Here is a 14,781-nt window from a genome sequence, read left to right on the forward strand (position 1 = left end):
TAAGTTATTGATGCTGTTTCCAGTATTGACGTCATGAGAAATTATGTCAGAATTATCATTGGTAAAAGCATTTGAATCATTTATTAAGTTAAGAGAAGTGTTGTAGGGTGTACCAGGAACTAGTCAATCGTTGGAGGACTCCATTGCAGTTTCAGTTTGTGGAGATTGGGAAAGGATGAATGAGGAGTTAATGATTTGGCCGTGTAGTTTGTTCTGGACAAAGATCTTATTATAACGAATTCTAATGATTTTAAGCTCAATACCATTTTGTATTAGAGACCACCTCTCTTTTAGAAGAAGTGACTCAATTAGTCTTTCTTGTTGTGACATGTCTGGTTTGATTCTGATATCTTTAGAAAGTGACTTAGCTTTAGATAAGAGCAGTGATACATCAATGGTTCGGGTTAGTATTGGGCTTTATTATTGGTAAGTAGAAAAATACTTTGATATGCCCTACAGGTTGAAATAGTAGGGGGGACAATTTTGTGATCATAGATTTTTTCATTGCGGACCCTACCTTTAATCCTCATTTGATATTAAAGCAAAATACAAAACTACAGAAAATTAGACTACATTACACGGTAATACTATTACAGGTTTGTGTGTAGAAGTTGTACATATACAAAACAATACTTACAATTGGGTCACAACTGATAATAATGTCAAGTGGTAATAACTTGAAGACGATGATTGTCCTCCTCTGTAACAAAGATAGTACCAACACTGTTGACTGCTATACCAAGGATGTTATTGAATTGTCCTCTTTGACTTCCATATGTTCCAAACTTAGTAATCAACTGGTGGGTGGGGCTGAACACTGTGAGGGTGTCATCATCATTAGTTATTATATAATCATCAGGAGTAAGACAAATGGCTAATGGATTGTTACAATTGATCTTCTTAATAAAGTGACCATCTTCACTAAACACAATTATTCCCCCACTACTACTCCAGTCAGTCACATACACTTGGTCACTGCTGTCCAGGGCAATATAACATGGATACTGAAACTGTCCTGGATTAGATCCTTTGGAGCCAAATTTGAATAAATATCTATTATTGTTATCAAATACCTGAATTCTTTCGTTATTACAGTCCACCACATATAGTAAACCTTTACTATTAAATGTTAGTCCTTGAGGACTATTGAATTGGCCATCTCCACTGCCACGGGAGCCAAACTTTGATAGGTAGTCTCCTTGTAGAGTAAACTTCTTCACCACATGATCATCATACTCACTAACTGCTATTACATTGTGACCTACAGCTATACCTAGAGGATTGTTCAGTTTACTATCTTCACTTCCTTGACCAAATGATCTGATCAACTTCATATCTTTATTTAGTATCACTACATCTTTATTGTCATAGTCTACCACAACAGCATCATCATTAGTGGTGGTGGTAATATCCCAAGGACACTGAAACTTCTTCCTTCCATATTGTGTGATCAGTTGACAATTTTGAACTTTAATTTTAGTGTAGTCTCTCAATGTTGTTGTCACTCTAAAACAATACACAATAATTTAGTCAACATTAAGGCTACCTCAATGCTATTTTACAACTGAAAGATTTAAAAAATTCTATTTCATAGTTCACAAAAGCATAAATTTTTGTGAGCTCTCTTGTCAGCAGTTCATACTTACTACACAAGAAACAAAATTCTAACAATACATTTATCATTGGACTATAGTGTTTGCTGTTCACTGAAATTCTGACACTATTGTTAGTAACTTCACAGTGGCTATCACCACTAAACTCTTGAACATGCCAAAAATGTATCATTTAATCTTGATGAATAGCAGGTCTTGCAAATATAATTAGAAATTACAAATCAATATTCCTTTTGAAACTATCTGCCACAGAAACTATTTGGTGTGAACAAACTATAGTACCTTGGGAACCTACAGTCTGTAAATATTTAGTGATAGCCCACAATTGTATTACAAAGTAGCATAATAAATGATATGTCTCTCTCCTTAGCATTATTACAGTATCTCACAGGTGTTGTTTTAACACTTTTTATATCTACAGTACAGTCCACTACAACTTCACATTTTCCGTGCATGTGACATGCAAACATGTACGCAGCAAGTGCCACACAACCATGCTGTGCTTGCAACATGGCAATTTTGTATACATTTGCAGCACTGTATGGCATGCAGTTGTAATGTTGAGGCATTGATGTAGCTGCAGGTTGCTGGTAAGTATCTAGTCAGTTGTTGGTATGGCCTAATAGCAGGGGCGGATCTAGGATTTATAAAAGGGGGGGGGGGGGGGGCTAACTCAAGGTACTAATCTCTTGGGTAGAGGTGTACAAAGCACACTTCCCAGCATGCTGGAACTAGGAGGGTCTGGGGGCATCCCCCCCCCCCCCCCCCCCCAGGAAAGTTTTGAAAAATAGATGCTAAAATACTGCAATTTGGAGACATTTCCACACAAAATACATAACAATTATTTTCTGCCTGTAGATATTTTATATACTACCTTTAGGTTATAGGTATGGCTCTCTGAAGCATTTTGTTAATGGAAAAGTTTGGGTAGGTGCAGACAGCCAAGTACATGATGCACCCCTCTCACAATTGCACAACACTGAATTAGAATAATAATGTTAAAAGTGGAAAATTTTGAAATTTGAACAATACAAGATTGAATCTGAGAGCATTTTCAATGGAAATTGTGTACCTGAATTAAGTATTGCCATACATATTAACTACACAAGTAGGTGAATGAAGCCCTTTAAACAGACCAATGCACTTCATTGTATGTATAGGTGCAGGCAGATTAGGAAAAATTCCATAACAGAACCATGCAACTACATGTTTCCTGTGAATGTTCTATTAGAGTAGTTAGCTGACTGCTCTATTAGAGTATCTCGATCTTGTACACCTCCAACGTTGATCCGGGTCCTTGTTGCATAAACTTTAGCATAAATCCACTGATAATACCTTGGAAAGATGTTTATAAGGTGGTTTTATGAGTATTTGTATTATTAGTGATCTATAATTATGCTAAGACAAAATTTCATTATAATACTCCCCCAAAGCCCCCCCCCCCCCCCCCCCCCCCCTGATCCACCCCTGAATAGTTACTGTACATAACTACAGTAGTTATCCATTGTATGTGAACTATGACCTTTAACATGAGCAAACCTCAACCTCAGTAGCTAAGTGGTAGGATACAGTACTAATGTAGTACAATATTATAAACAATTGAGAGCTACATTGGCCAAGACATTGTATCAGCTGCTTCCCATCCTGTTGTATATCCCACACTGAAAAAAATTTAGCAATAATAACTTAACTGTGCATGAGTAACTAACATAGTTCTTTACTAGAGTAATGTATCACAAGCTTAACATTCATACCAAGACACATTCATGGAGGAATAGCCCATGTGTGGCCATGGAATTCTCTGGAACACAGAGTTTTGTGTACTCACACACAGCCTTATGAGTACCTACACATGTTCATCGCTTTATCCATACAGAAAAATTGTGTGGTGGCACATAAACTGCCTTGTGTGTGTATTAGATTGTAAGTGGACTGTACTGTAACATATGGGCAGTGGAAAAGGGAGGTTAGGGGGTTGAAGCCTCCCTCAGTCTGCTGAGGGGGTTTAACCCTCCTCAGAATGATATCTCGCTGAAACGATCCTTCTTGGAGTGGGACTGAAACCATGTTAAAGATCATTATACTCTAATAAAATGCTCAAATATCCTAATAGAGCAGGCACTTCATAAAAATGTGTTCCTAAAAGATGCCTACAGTGGGACTCAAATCATTGATCTCTTACTTTGGCATTTTACCACTGTGCTAAGTGTTTCCAGGCTATTTTTACTGCCTATTACACTACATACAGGTAATGTATGTTCATCAACTCTGTAGCCGACAGCTAAAATCTGTCAAAAGAGATTTTTTATTAACTGCAAATTGACTACAAAAACTTGTTTAGTTGAAACGCTTCAAATTGTGCCTATAAATTAATTCTGGTGAATTTTTGAGACATTGTGAAAGCTAAAATGGCTATGGCTTTGCCCTCCAGACCCCCACTGCATACTCTGGTCAACCCCCCTCACATTAAATACTTCCTCCACCACTGCTGTAACACTGTTCACAATAAGAATTCCCCATGCACAACCAGTTTATAGGGATAACTTTTTCTTGTTTGTGTTTAACATGAGCAGTCATTATTGAGTGTGAGAATTATCTCATACTGTAGACGTAGACACCCAGTCTCCTAGTGATCTTAATTTGTAGCTGTTGTTTGTGATTGTGATACTCTACAACTAGTGCAATTAAAAATTATAAAATATATAAGAATGATTACAACATAGCTATGTAGTGGCCATACGCATAGCAAGACACTTTTAGATAGTGAGGCTCTGCTCCAAGCTAAGTACAGTAGTATTCAAGACACAAGGAGCACAATCCCTCTGGTGGACTGGTGGCATGCTCCATAGGAATTTTATCCTTCCAAAGTTAATTCTGAGGGCAATAGTTTTCACTGACTGCTGTAGTAGAATGGCTGACTGTTCTATTAGAGTATTTCAATCTTAAAAAAATAGGTCTACATAATTGGTTTATGACGTGGCTTTCAGAATGTGATGTTGCCTTCAATGACTATTATTGATGTTGTAGCAGTGTAGCTGCTGTATATATCGCTAATAATGGACCTTTTCACAATGACGTCAAAGCACAAAATGGCGGCCAATAGTGTGGACACTTTTGTACAGAGGGTATTGGGAGAGATGGCAGTTTGCTGTTAATATTTACATACTGCAGCAAGGGGCAAGGTGAGGCATACATACTCACAAGACAAATGTGCATGGTTTTGTGTCAATACCAAAACGTAAGTACGGTTTCGTCTGGTGGGACTATTTTGCATCGCCAAATCATGTTAACTAAATAGCCTCTCACCTTATTATTCAGTAGTTCCATGTCATGAAATCTGCAAACAAAGCTCATTTTAGTGATTACATACAAAGTGCCCACACCAAACACGGTCATTTTGTCAATTATGATGTCATTGCGGATAAGGTCCATTTCGTATTAATGGGTAAGCATTGGCAAGTGGTGGATTATTACTTTTTGTTCTAATTTGTGAGTAATTAGTGGGATTATCAAGTTAAAGCTGTCTTGGCTTTGTTGCCATGCCATGTTACGTGAATGCTAGTCCTGTATCGTTCACTGAAACAGCATGAAAGGAGAGTACTGTATACAGGTAGCCCAGTGATGTAGCCTAGATCAACAGCAAGCTATCCAAGAGCTACAATAGCATTAGATAAATTCTCAGCAGTGCATAGATTCCTAGTGTCACTGCCAGCTATTTTAAATTTCTTTAGCCTCTCTAGTACGCTGGTTTCTCTATACTAAAACTACCATCAAAGTTTGGGAACAGTACACCGATCAACCGCCATTGTTCCAGGTATGTCATCACTATAAGACCACTATTTTCTGTTGTCCCTATCCTTAGCTTGAATTACTGCTAGTGGTGAGAATGGTGGTGAACTATCATTAGCACTAGAATTATCACCAGTGGTTTTGTTAAGTAGAGTGCTAAACGAAGCAATTAGGCCACTCCAAATAAATTCTGTTTCCCATCCTGGACTCAAGCACATTTGCATGCGGGCAGGCGGTCCATTTCCATTATTTCATTATAAGATTAGCAGTTCTTCAAGCCATTATTTGCCTGGCACAGCCATAAAAAGCTGCATAAAAGCATGCAGTATGAATAATAAGCTTGTTCCTTCCTTTTTAAGTCGCAAAAATAACACAAACATTAAGTTTGTGCTAAGTTGATAACACTGCTGACATGTGAGCTGACACTGTTTCAAGATGGCTTTTACTGAGCCTGTTAGTATGGAAGAATAACTGGAAAATAATGGAAGATTATGGAATAATGGAATATTTAGAGCTGACAGTAGGCTATAGATGCAGGCAGTGGATGGGAAACAGAGAATTTATTTGGAGTGGCCTTAAGTACATGAACAGCTATTTGTACAACTCAGTTCTGTAACTCCAGACAGGTTGTTGTAATGCAACGAGACAAAGTTTTCCTGAGAGAGGAAGACCACATCTAACATCTAAAGCAGCTTTGATGTATATATGATAGTATGAGAAAGTTTCAGCCTTTTAAAAATGTATTTTGTACAGGAGTCAATGGGAACCACGAGTTGTGGTTAACAATATCGCACTCCGGAAAAGTGAAGGAAGTAATTACTACTAATGACATATTTTGGTTAGTTAAATGAAAAGGACTAGAGGGAGCTCCAGCTACTTCAATTTAAGCAACTGTTTAATTACACTAGTTTAGGTCACTATGCAGTGATTTTCTGTTTTTCATCAGAAAATTCCAAATGTAGAGTGTGGACAGGTGTGTCATTACCATTACCCATTAACCATAGTGCTGGTACAATATAGCTAGCTAGTAAGCTCATTTTCGTATCTACTTCTATTCTCTGCATAACTGGCAGTTAGCTAACTTGGATGGCTCTATATATGTACAACTTGGTATACCTACCTGCCTGATATTAAGAGTATATAATAGTAACCAAGAGTATCGAATGGGTGTATTACCCCGTGATTAATGATTGCATAAAGTAACATGGATATTTCAGTAATTGTTCGTTATATTGCCAATTTGCCTTGAAGGGTTGCTGTATTTGGCCACTAAACAAAGCAAAAACATGATAGCATTACTGGGAATTGGTTAAGTTCTGGCACTGCCAAGTGGATCCCTGAAGGCATGACAACACGCTTGTTTGTGTATCCATTGTTTTAATTATCTTGGGTCCTTACTACTTTCCTTGTACAATAACTGTTGAATACTTGGTTGAATAACATGGAAAACTGGCAAGGAAACACCTGTTGTCATGTACACATTTCAAATTACTATTTCATGTAAAAAAACAATTACTGAAGTATCCGTGTTACTTTACGCAATCATTAATCACGGGCTAATATACCATTTGACACTCTTGGCTTCTATTGTATACCCTTGCTGATACTGATACCTAGCAGTAAATTTTCACCGACAGAGATACCGATAATTGCCATACAATCTACACACCTCTCAAGTAGGGCTGCACCGATTCCACTTTTAACCGATACTTCAAATACCAAGTACTCAGCTGGGAAGTATCTGCAAGTACAAGTACCAATACCAAGTACCTTAAAGTAGCTGCTTCATAGTGCACACATTTATTATATAGTGCATTTCATGGTATTCTTGTACACATTTTCAGTATGGTTCATGTTTATAATGAAGTAGCCAATCAAGATTTACAAAGAAGGAAGTCACTGAAATGCATACCAGTGGATATTTCAGTATTCTTCTGGAGAAGTGTAGATAATATCATAATGGTGCTTACAAAAACACAGACTATTCTAATACTGAAACAGTCACTTCTACCTGATTGTTCTATTAGAGTTATTGACTGTTTTATTAGAGTATATTGATCTTTTTCTCAGTAAAGCGTTTTCACACGTAGGTTTCAGCATAGATCAGTAGTCTTACTGGTAGATATTAGTGTTATACTTAATGCTTTTAGGCGTCCACTGTGCTAGTAAAATAAGCAAGTACAAACGAACGTTATTTTATTCTCGCACGTGATAGGAATTGGTATCTGCAGCAATATAATGGCCCATTCCGATACTTCATGAAAACAGCAGTATCGGCCTGATACCGATACTAGAATCGGTGCAGCCCTACTCTCAAGTCAGCTATGTGTGACTACTCTATAAAGAATATTTTATTGTGCAGTGACTGTTCTATTAGAGTATTTCAATCTTAAAATCAGAAAATCAATAGGGAGCACCAGCTACAATTTTAAAAACTTTTTAAATGCACTAGTTTAGGCCACTATTTGGTGATTTTCTGTAAAATTCCAAATGTAAAGTGTGGGAGGGTGGGTCATTACCATTATCCATATAATAGTGCTGGCACAATATAATGAGCTGGTAGGCTTATTTTCATGCTTCTATTCTCTGCACAACTGGAAGTTACCTAAGGGATGACTCTACATACATTTAGACTATGGTATGGCTCATTTACAGGTTTACCAAATCACTTAGTTATCTGACATGCTCACTTAGTCACCTACACATGTTCACTTAGTAACCTGTTCTCAAGCAATTTTGCACATGATAAATAATTATAACATCAAAGGCACACTGCAGTACTTGATAATACTGTAATACTCTTCTCCGTGTTCCGCAAATAATTCTGGACAAATAGTAGACTAAATGGCATATGTACTATAGCTCTAGCCGTTACTTTGGTTACCGGTCAAATAATTATTTTAGTGGGTACTGTAAGGACTTAATGAATAACCATTCCACTGTTCTTCATTGCTCTTTCACGCCACACTCATGCTCTGGTTATAAAGGTACGTACTTTAAAACCATAGTCTACACCACGGGAACTAAGCAATTTAGTAACTCTTAGTAGTGCCCTTGCTGCGCTCGGGATGCTACAGCTTGGGTCATCAGGGTTACTAAATCACTTGTTCCCTAATTGGTCTTGGTGTCTAACTATTATATAACTTGGTATTCTTCTCAAGTAACAACCACACTTGCAACCACATGATTCTGGTCCACTTTAGATGTGGCTACATATATACTAGTCATCCTTGAGTCTAGTCCCACTTGAGGTTAAAATTTTGCAAATGTTAATTTTCATAGAGTTTACTACACAATTTTCTTGGCTACAATGCACAAGGTACAGTAGCTACTGTATGGCTATCTTGAAAAACTGAAGTGTACATGCTCAGTATTTCATTAATAATGTTTTAGTAATGGGAAATATGTGTGGTAGTAAAAATACACGTGGTATGTATAGTGAAAAACAGAAAATCATTAACAGTGTAACTCACTCACTAGCTAATTTGTAGAAGCTCTAACCGACTGCTCTAACTTATAAACCATACAATATAAGCCCATAAAAATATATTATTAAATTACTTGCTATACATAGTACAATTAGGAATTCAATTATATAGTTGTTATTTACATTAACCACAAATCCATTACACAATTTTAAATGCAAAATTTGGCTTAAGTGAAACCACACGTGATATCTCACAACTTATCAGTCTAGTACTTTAAACAAATACTGCTTTTACCATTGTTACATAACCTTTTTAGATAATGTGATAGACAAGCATGGAATTTCACCTGACCCAAAGAGAACCACCATGGTCACCAGAGTATCCAACACTGTAGGATGCATGTCTCACCTTCTTAGGGAAATTGAGAATTTGTGCAATCATGTCTTGTCTGTTAGAAAACAACAACTAAAACAGAGAGCATCTGATTCATGCATCATTGCCCAGTCATCCTTGGGAAAATATTGTTGTAAAACTCTTTGAACTTAGGAATTTACCTATCTAATAGTTGATTGTTATTCCAGAAGTATAAAGATGAATTCAACAGTTTCGTGAAACATATAAAGTCTATTTTTGCAAGGGTTAAGATCATAGGCATAACAAGATATTTTTAGACACCTGCTAAGAATGGCTGCCCTCCACTAAACAATATCAATTGTATCACTGATAAAGCACATAAATCCTTATTCACAAGTGAATCATAACTTCATAGTTTGCTACATTGCTTTTCTGAATATTGTGACTGCTTTATTAGAGTACCTCCATCTTTTTTGAATTTATAATCAGCAAATCATAAGGGGGCTCCAGCTCCCCTTGCCCCCGGGTTGCTACACCTGTGGAGATGGTATCAAAAATAGATATCTACACTATTTCGGATGCCCTATGAGGCAATTAAACACTTGTCAAGCACAATAAGATGGTTATTGACAAAGACTGTGTAGAGTTGCTGTATCCCAATTTCACACCAGCGGAAAGAAACCACCTCAGAGCAAAGCATACTATACCTATGTGGAGGCTAAAGCAGGCTTCATTTAGCCTTTCACCACGTAATGGTTTGCTAAAGCCTGTGTATATGGACAAACACAGGTACATACACAGATAAGTACATACACAGATAAGTACACACACACACACACACACACACACACACACACACTTTATTAGGAAAGCAGGAAGACTCATAGCTTGCCTGCGACTGGCTGTAGGCAAGCACCTGGTTAAAAGTTTTAAAATGTGCCAATACGTGAGGTCACAGATTTGTACATTAACTTACTTAAATGGACTTCCTGGGATTGGTTCTCCTGCTACTAGTACAGACAAGGTGTGGATTCCACAAACCCTGGGAGTATATGAGACTTCATAGTGACCACGTCCAGTATCTTTGATTGTAGCTAGTTCAGTAAGGTGAGGTTTACCACGGTAGTGAACTTCAACCTTCATACAATCTGCAACATTTGGTACCCCTTGACCATGTGAGTCATTAGCTTTAGCAGAAAAGGTGGTCGTACAATTCTTCTTAAAAGGAAACAAGCATTTCATGTCACTTACGGTGCACTTTTGTATATCAATAGGTGTAAACATTCCTAAACAAGATAACCATTTCTTCACTTGATGACTGCCATAAAATTGTATCTTCTCTTGCTCACAAACTGTTGGATTTAGATTTGTGTTGCTCTTCATTTCTTTCAGTTTATCTCTTCGCTCCAACATCGACTTCTTCATAGCCAACACATCTTTGCTAATACCTCGTTGTAGTTTGTCATCGATGAAACTCCAGCAACTCTTCAACTGGCTTAATAAGAAACACAGTTCATCTTCCTGTACTGCTAAGCCTTTATCCTTTCCCTTTGTATCCTGTGTGATCTGTTGTTGTAACTGTCTCTTTCGTTCATCTACGGCAGCATGAAGGGTACAAAAGGCATCATCCAACCTGTGAAAGTTTTCTTCTTTCCTGTTCTTCACATCTTGTCTTTTGCTTTTTACTCCATTGATGGCTCCTTCTACTTCATCTATTAGTTGCTGGATACCAGGAAGAGCTTCCTTTAGTATCTTCTTCTCACCATCAAAAACATCAGAGATCACATCATAGTCATGGTCCTTGTGTTTCTTGATGATGCAGTCTCGACAGATCAACACTTCTTCGCACCTGCAGTACAACTCTAGTGGTTTGGTAGGGTGGACGGGACATATCTCAACCTTTTCTGGTAAGATGGATGGAATATCAGTAGCACTGCCTTTCCTCAGCTCATCCAGTGAGCGGATTTTGTGCCCGCTAAAGGTTTTCATTTTTCGATGTGCTTTTTCACAAAAATCACACAAGAATATAGCACACTCGCTGCACGACGACGTTGCCACTTCTCCATCTTCACAACTCTGGCAGATGGGCGTGACCTTCTTACTGCTTGCTTGTTCTTGTAGACGCACGATCTCCACCAGACGAACGGCTGTAAAATGCGATGGTAACTCTTCTACAGCACGTGGAGTGGATAGCGCAACCTTTCCTCTACACAGTGGACACTCGAGCTCACGTTTTGAAGCCTCCAAGTGGGGCAATCGTCCCAACCATTCTTTAAGGCAGCCAGTACAAAACGAATGAAGACAAGGGAGTATCTTGGGGTCATTCAGGAGATCTTGACAAATTGCACAAGTCAGCTCTTCTTTAACCTTTTCCCAGTTATTCACCATGTTTCGCGCGCGAAACGTTCGGGCATGTTGCTTAGCGACAAGCGCTAGTATAGGCATATTTTGCGCCTGTGCGTAAAACCACAGATACTATGCTTAAAACCTCTGGCTTAAAACTGAGTACATGCTTGGGCTCGTGCTTGGGCTTGGAACCTTGGTTGGGACCCATTCTCTCTGCAGCCGTGTGCAATCGAAGAAGAAACATTTTTTTTCCTCCGGCCCTAATGGCACTCCCTTCGAAGAAACAATCACTGGCGAGATCAACGGGCATCATCTATCTGTAAGTGTTATGTAGTTTCCTCCTATATGGAAGAACGGTTAGACTATGCCGAATTGAAAACCAAATTCAAATATTCAAATTATCCCACTATGGACATGTGGCTGTGCTGTGAACATGCTCCTGTCTTGATTCCGAGCTTGATTCCTTTTAATATAGTAAGATGATTCGGGATGATCACGTCGACTCGGTGGACGGAGATTGGAAACGTTGAGTCGGTTGACGTGAGGAATACTTCAATGATAACTGATCATTGCGAGTATGAAACACCAGCTAAAGATCCCAGGAGAGAAGCAAATCTTATTTCAAGGCTGTTCTTTGGGTAAGCCACTATACATTTAGACATTATTCACATGTTTCCTTTCACTTGTGTTGAAAGCCACGTACACAAAACAGACTGCTTAACACAACCACTGTTTCTATTGTATCCATCACATATTTTTGGTCATGCACATGTTGTCAATTTTGGAAATACAGATACATTGCTTATTACAGTTAGTTGTGCATAGTGTCTTGTTTACATTTGGTATACCACACTAATCCCAATTATTCATGAACTGGGAAAGTTTGTGGTTTATACTGAATGTGTTAACAAGTAACACAATGTGTTTGTTTGCTCACCTGAGTGTGTGCAGTATATGGTAGTATCATGTAGGCAATTTGTTAGTTGACCCTAGTATGCTGAAACATTGTACAAAAGGTTTAATGATCCTTTAATGTTGGCAGTTCCAATCAGATTGCTGCATTTCAAGTTGTGTATATTTCAAAGTATTCATATCTAAAGGTTTAATTGTTACTTATTGTGATGACAAAACCTTGTATACAAAACCTGTCATTTCTTTTGGGTTCATCCTTAGTAGTGCCATCAAGTTGCTGCTATAAGTGGATCAGCTTAAGTAATAGTTGTAACACAGGCATGAGGGCTGTGTCTGAAATATAATCTGAACTGCCCAGGCCTAAGGACAGAGGGCATACCTGTTCTCAGGTTAGGCTATGTACATACATGTATATGGTAAAGATGTTATAGGTGTGTATGTATAGATAGTGTGTGTGTGATTGTGTTTGACAGTCCCTATGGAATGTTGTTGTTTTGTGTAGGGAAACAGCCTGGGGGCATACATACCATTCTACCATAGTGAAGATTCCAGTAAAGCAATACAAGCTGTCAATAATGCTTACATTGATGGGAGATGTCTTAAGTGAGTGAATGTTGTTGTGTTAATCCTCACTTTTGATTATCATTGTGATCTCATCCAAAGTGTTGTAATGTGTTGTATTGAGCATAAGCAGTGATACTATATGTTCAAAGGACTCACTGTCTGCAAGCTATGTATGGTATATCATAGATATACTAAACTTTACAACGGGATTGGAAACGGAAGTAACTCACGTGACGTCTCTGTACAAATTCCCAATGTGACGTAACGAGCTCGAAAAATCATCCATGTTTCGCTTGCGCTAGTTAGTCGCCATAGATACTGTCCGTAGTTATGAGCGCGATATTATTTCTCAATGGTTTTATTTGCCAACTATTAGCAATTTGTCGACTTTTAACTTGATGTGTATCACTGCATGAGTTAGTTGTAAAATATTGTAGTGTCTATGTAATGTACTGTACGCACTTTCTTTAATTCACATTTGTGTTTTGTAGGCCTCTGGTTGCTCAAAAGTCTAAAGAGGTTAGTGTATGTGTGTTTGTATGGTCAGATGTGTACATTAATGATTGGTCATTGTTTAGTATGATAGTATTCCTGAACTAGTTCACTTCCAGTCAGAATCAGCCTTACCTGCTACAGCCCACTGGTAATGTTTGTCGGTATGTTGGTGTACGTGTATCCATTACTAAGTTATGGGTGGATATATACTTTGTGAACTATAGCTGTTTCCCATGTGTAAAATTGTATGACAGGCAGATCAAAGCTAAAATGAAACAAAAATGCTTGTGGTGTGCTTTTGTCGTAGAAATTATACTACCTGCACTATCATTCCGTTAATCCTGGTAATTGCTGTGTTGCATCATAATGGCTATTGTTTCAGGTGTGAATGCTTGCTTCATTATTTTAAGGTTTAGCCTTAAAAACATATCTAGGCTTTGACATCTAACTGTAAGCAAGGCACTGTATCTTTCAAATCATCTTCCTATATTCAATTTTACACATAATGTAATAAGTTTTAAAAATAACAACTAGATTTTAGTACAAAATTTGCCATGAAAACAGCTTTTTTTACTCAGAGACTGTACACTACGTTCACCCCAAGTTCAGATGTTCTGGTAACATGAAATGGAGGTAGCACAATGTAGCATTTTAACAGTTTGAGGGTCAGGATTAGTACTCTTCTGCGAAGATATTTTGTTTCATAAAGAGTCTCTCTCCATTTTTATCTATAGCATGTAGAGGATACTATACTATTAAGTCTATTAAATGTTACTATATATACCTAATTGTATCGCTTATTTACGTACATGTACACAACCTATCAGGGCCTCACAAAGTAGCAAGTTACCAGATGTCCCAAAACTAGGGGTGAAACGAATATTAAATTTTAGGTATTCAAATATTCTTCAAATTAACGAACGAATTAACGAATTATTCTTTAAGAATTTTCTGTATAATTAGGTGCTTGAAAGGGACAAAATCACTTTGATTACTACTAAAACTTTAAATTTTAAAAAAGAAAAGTCCTTTACATGTATTATTAAGATGAAAAATTATATTTTAAAATGACAGTTTTCAGTTGTCAAAATGTTTTCAAGGTTAAATGTGTACATTATCCGATTAACGAATATTTAACGAATAACGAATATTTCTTAATGAATACGAATATTTCTTAACAAACGAATAACAAATATTTGTACTATTCATTTCAGCCTTACCCAAAACCCATCATCACTCAAGCACCACATACAACTGATGTTAATACCAATGATAGTAAC

General features: G+C 37.5%; 1 protein-coding gene across 2 annotated transcripts; it reads right to left on the reverse strand.

The window, feature by feature from the left end:
• Positions 1 to 529: 529 nt before the first annotated feature.
• On the reverse strand, positions 530 to 11,590 carry LOC136254024 (E3 ubiquitin-protein ligase TRIM71-like). 2 transcript variants are annotated; one of them, XM_066046664.1, is made up of 3 exons: positions 10,161 to 11,590; positions 1,074 to 1,506; positions 815 to 1,027 (listed from the first exon to the last, which is right to left on the reverse strand). In XM_066046664.1, exons 1-3 carry the CDS (start codon positions 11,570 to 11,572, stop codon positions 959 to 961), a joined length of 1,914 nt encoding a protein of 637 aa, XP_065902736.1. In that variant the 5' UTR covers positions 11,573 to 11,590; the 3' UTR covers positions 815 to 958. The 2 variants fall into 2 exon arrangements, with proteins under 2 accessions (XP_065902735.1, XP_065902736.1); XM_066046663.1 differs by having other exon boundaries at positions 530 to 1,506.
• Positions 11,591 to 14,781: the final 3,191 nt, after the last annotated feature.

Source organism: Dysidea avara, chromosome 4 (genome assembly GCF_963678975.1).
Source record: "Dysidea avara chromosome 4, odDysAvar1.4, whole genome shotgun sequence".
Taxonomy (NCBI): domain Eukaryota; kingdom Metazoa; phylum Porifera; class Demospongiae; order Dictyoceratida; family Dysideidae; genus Dysidea; species Dysidea avara.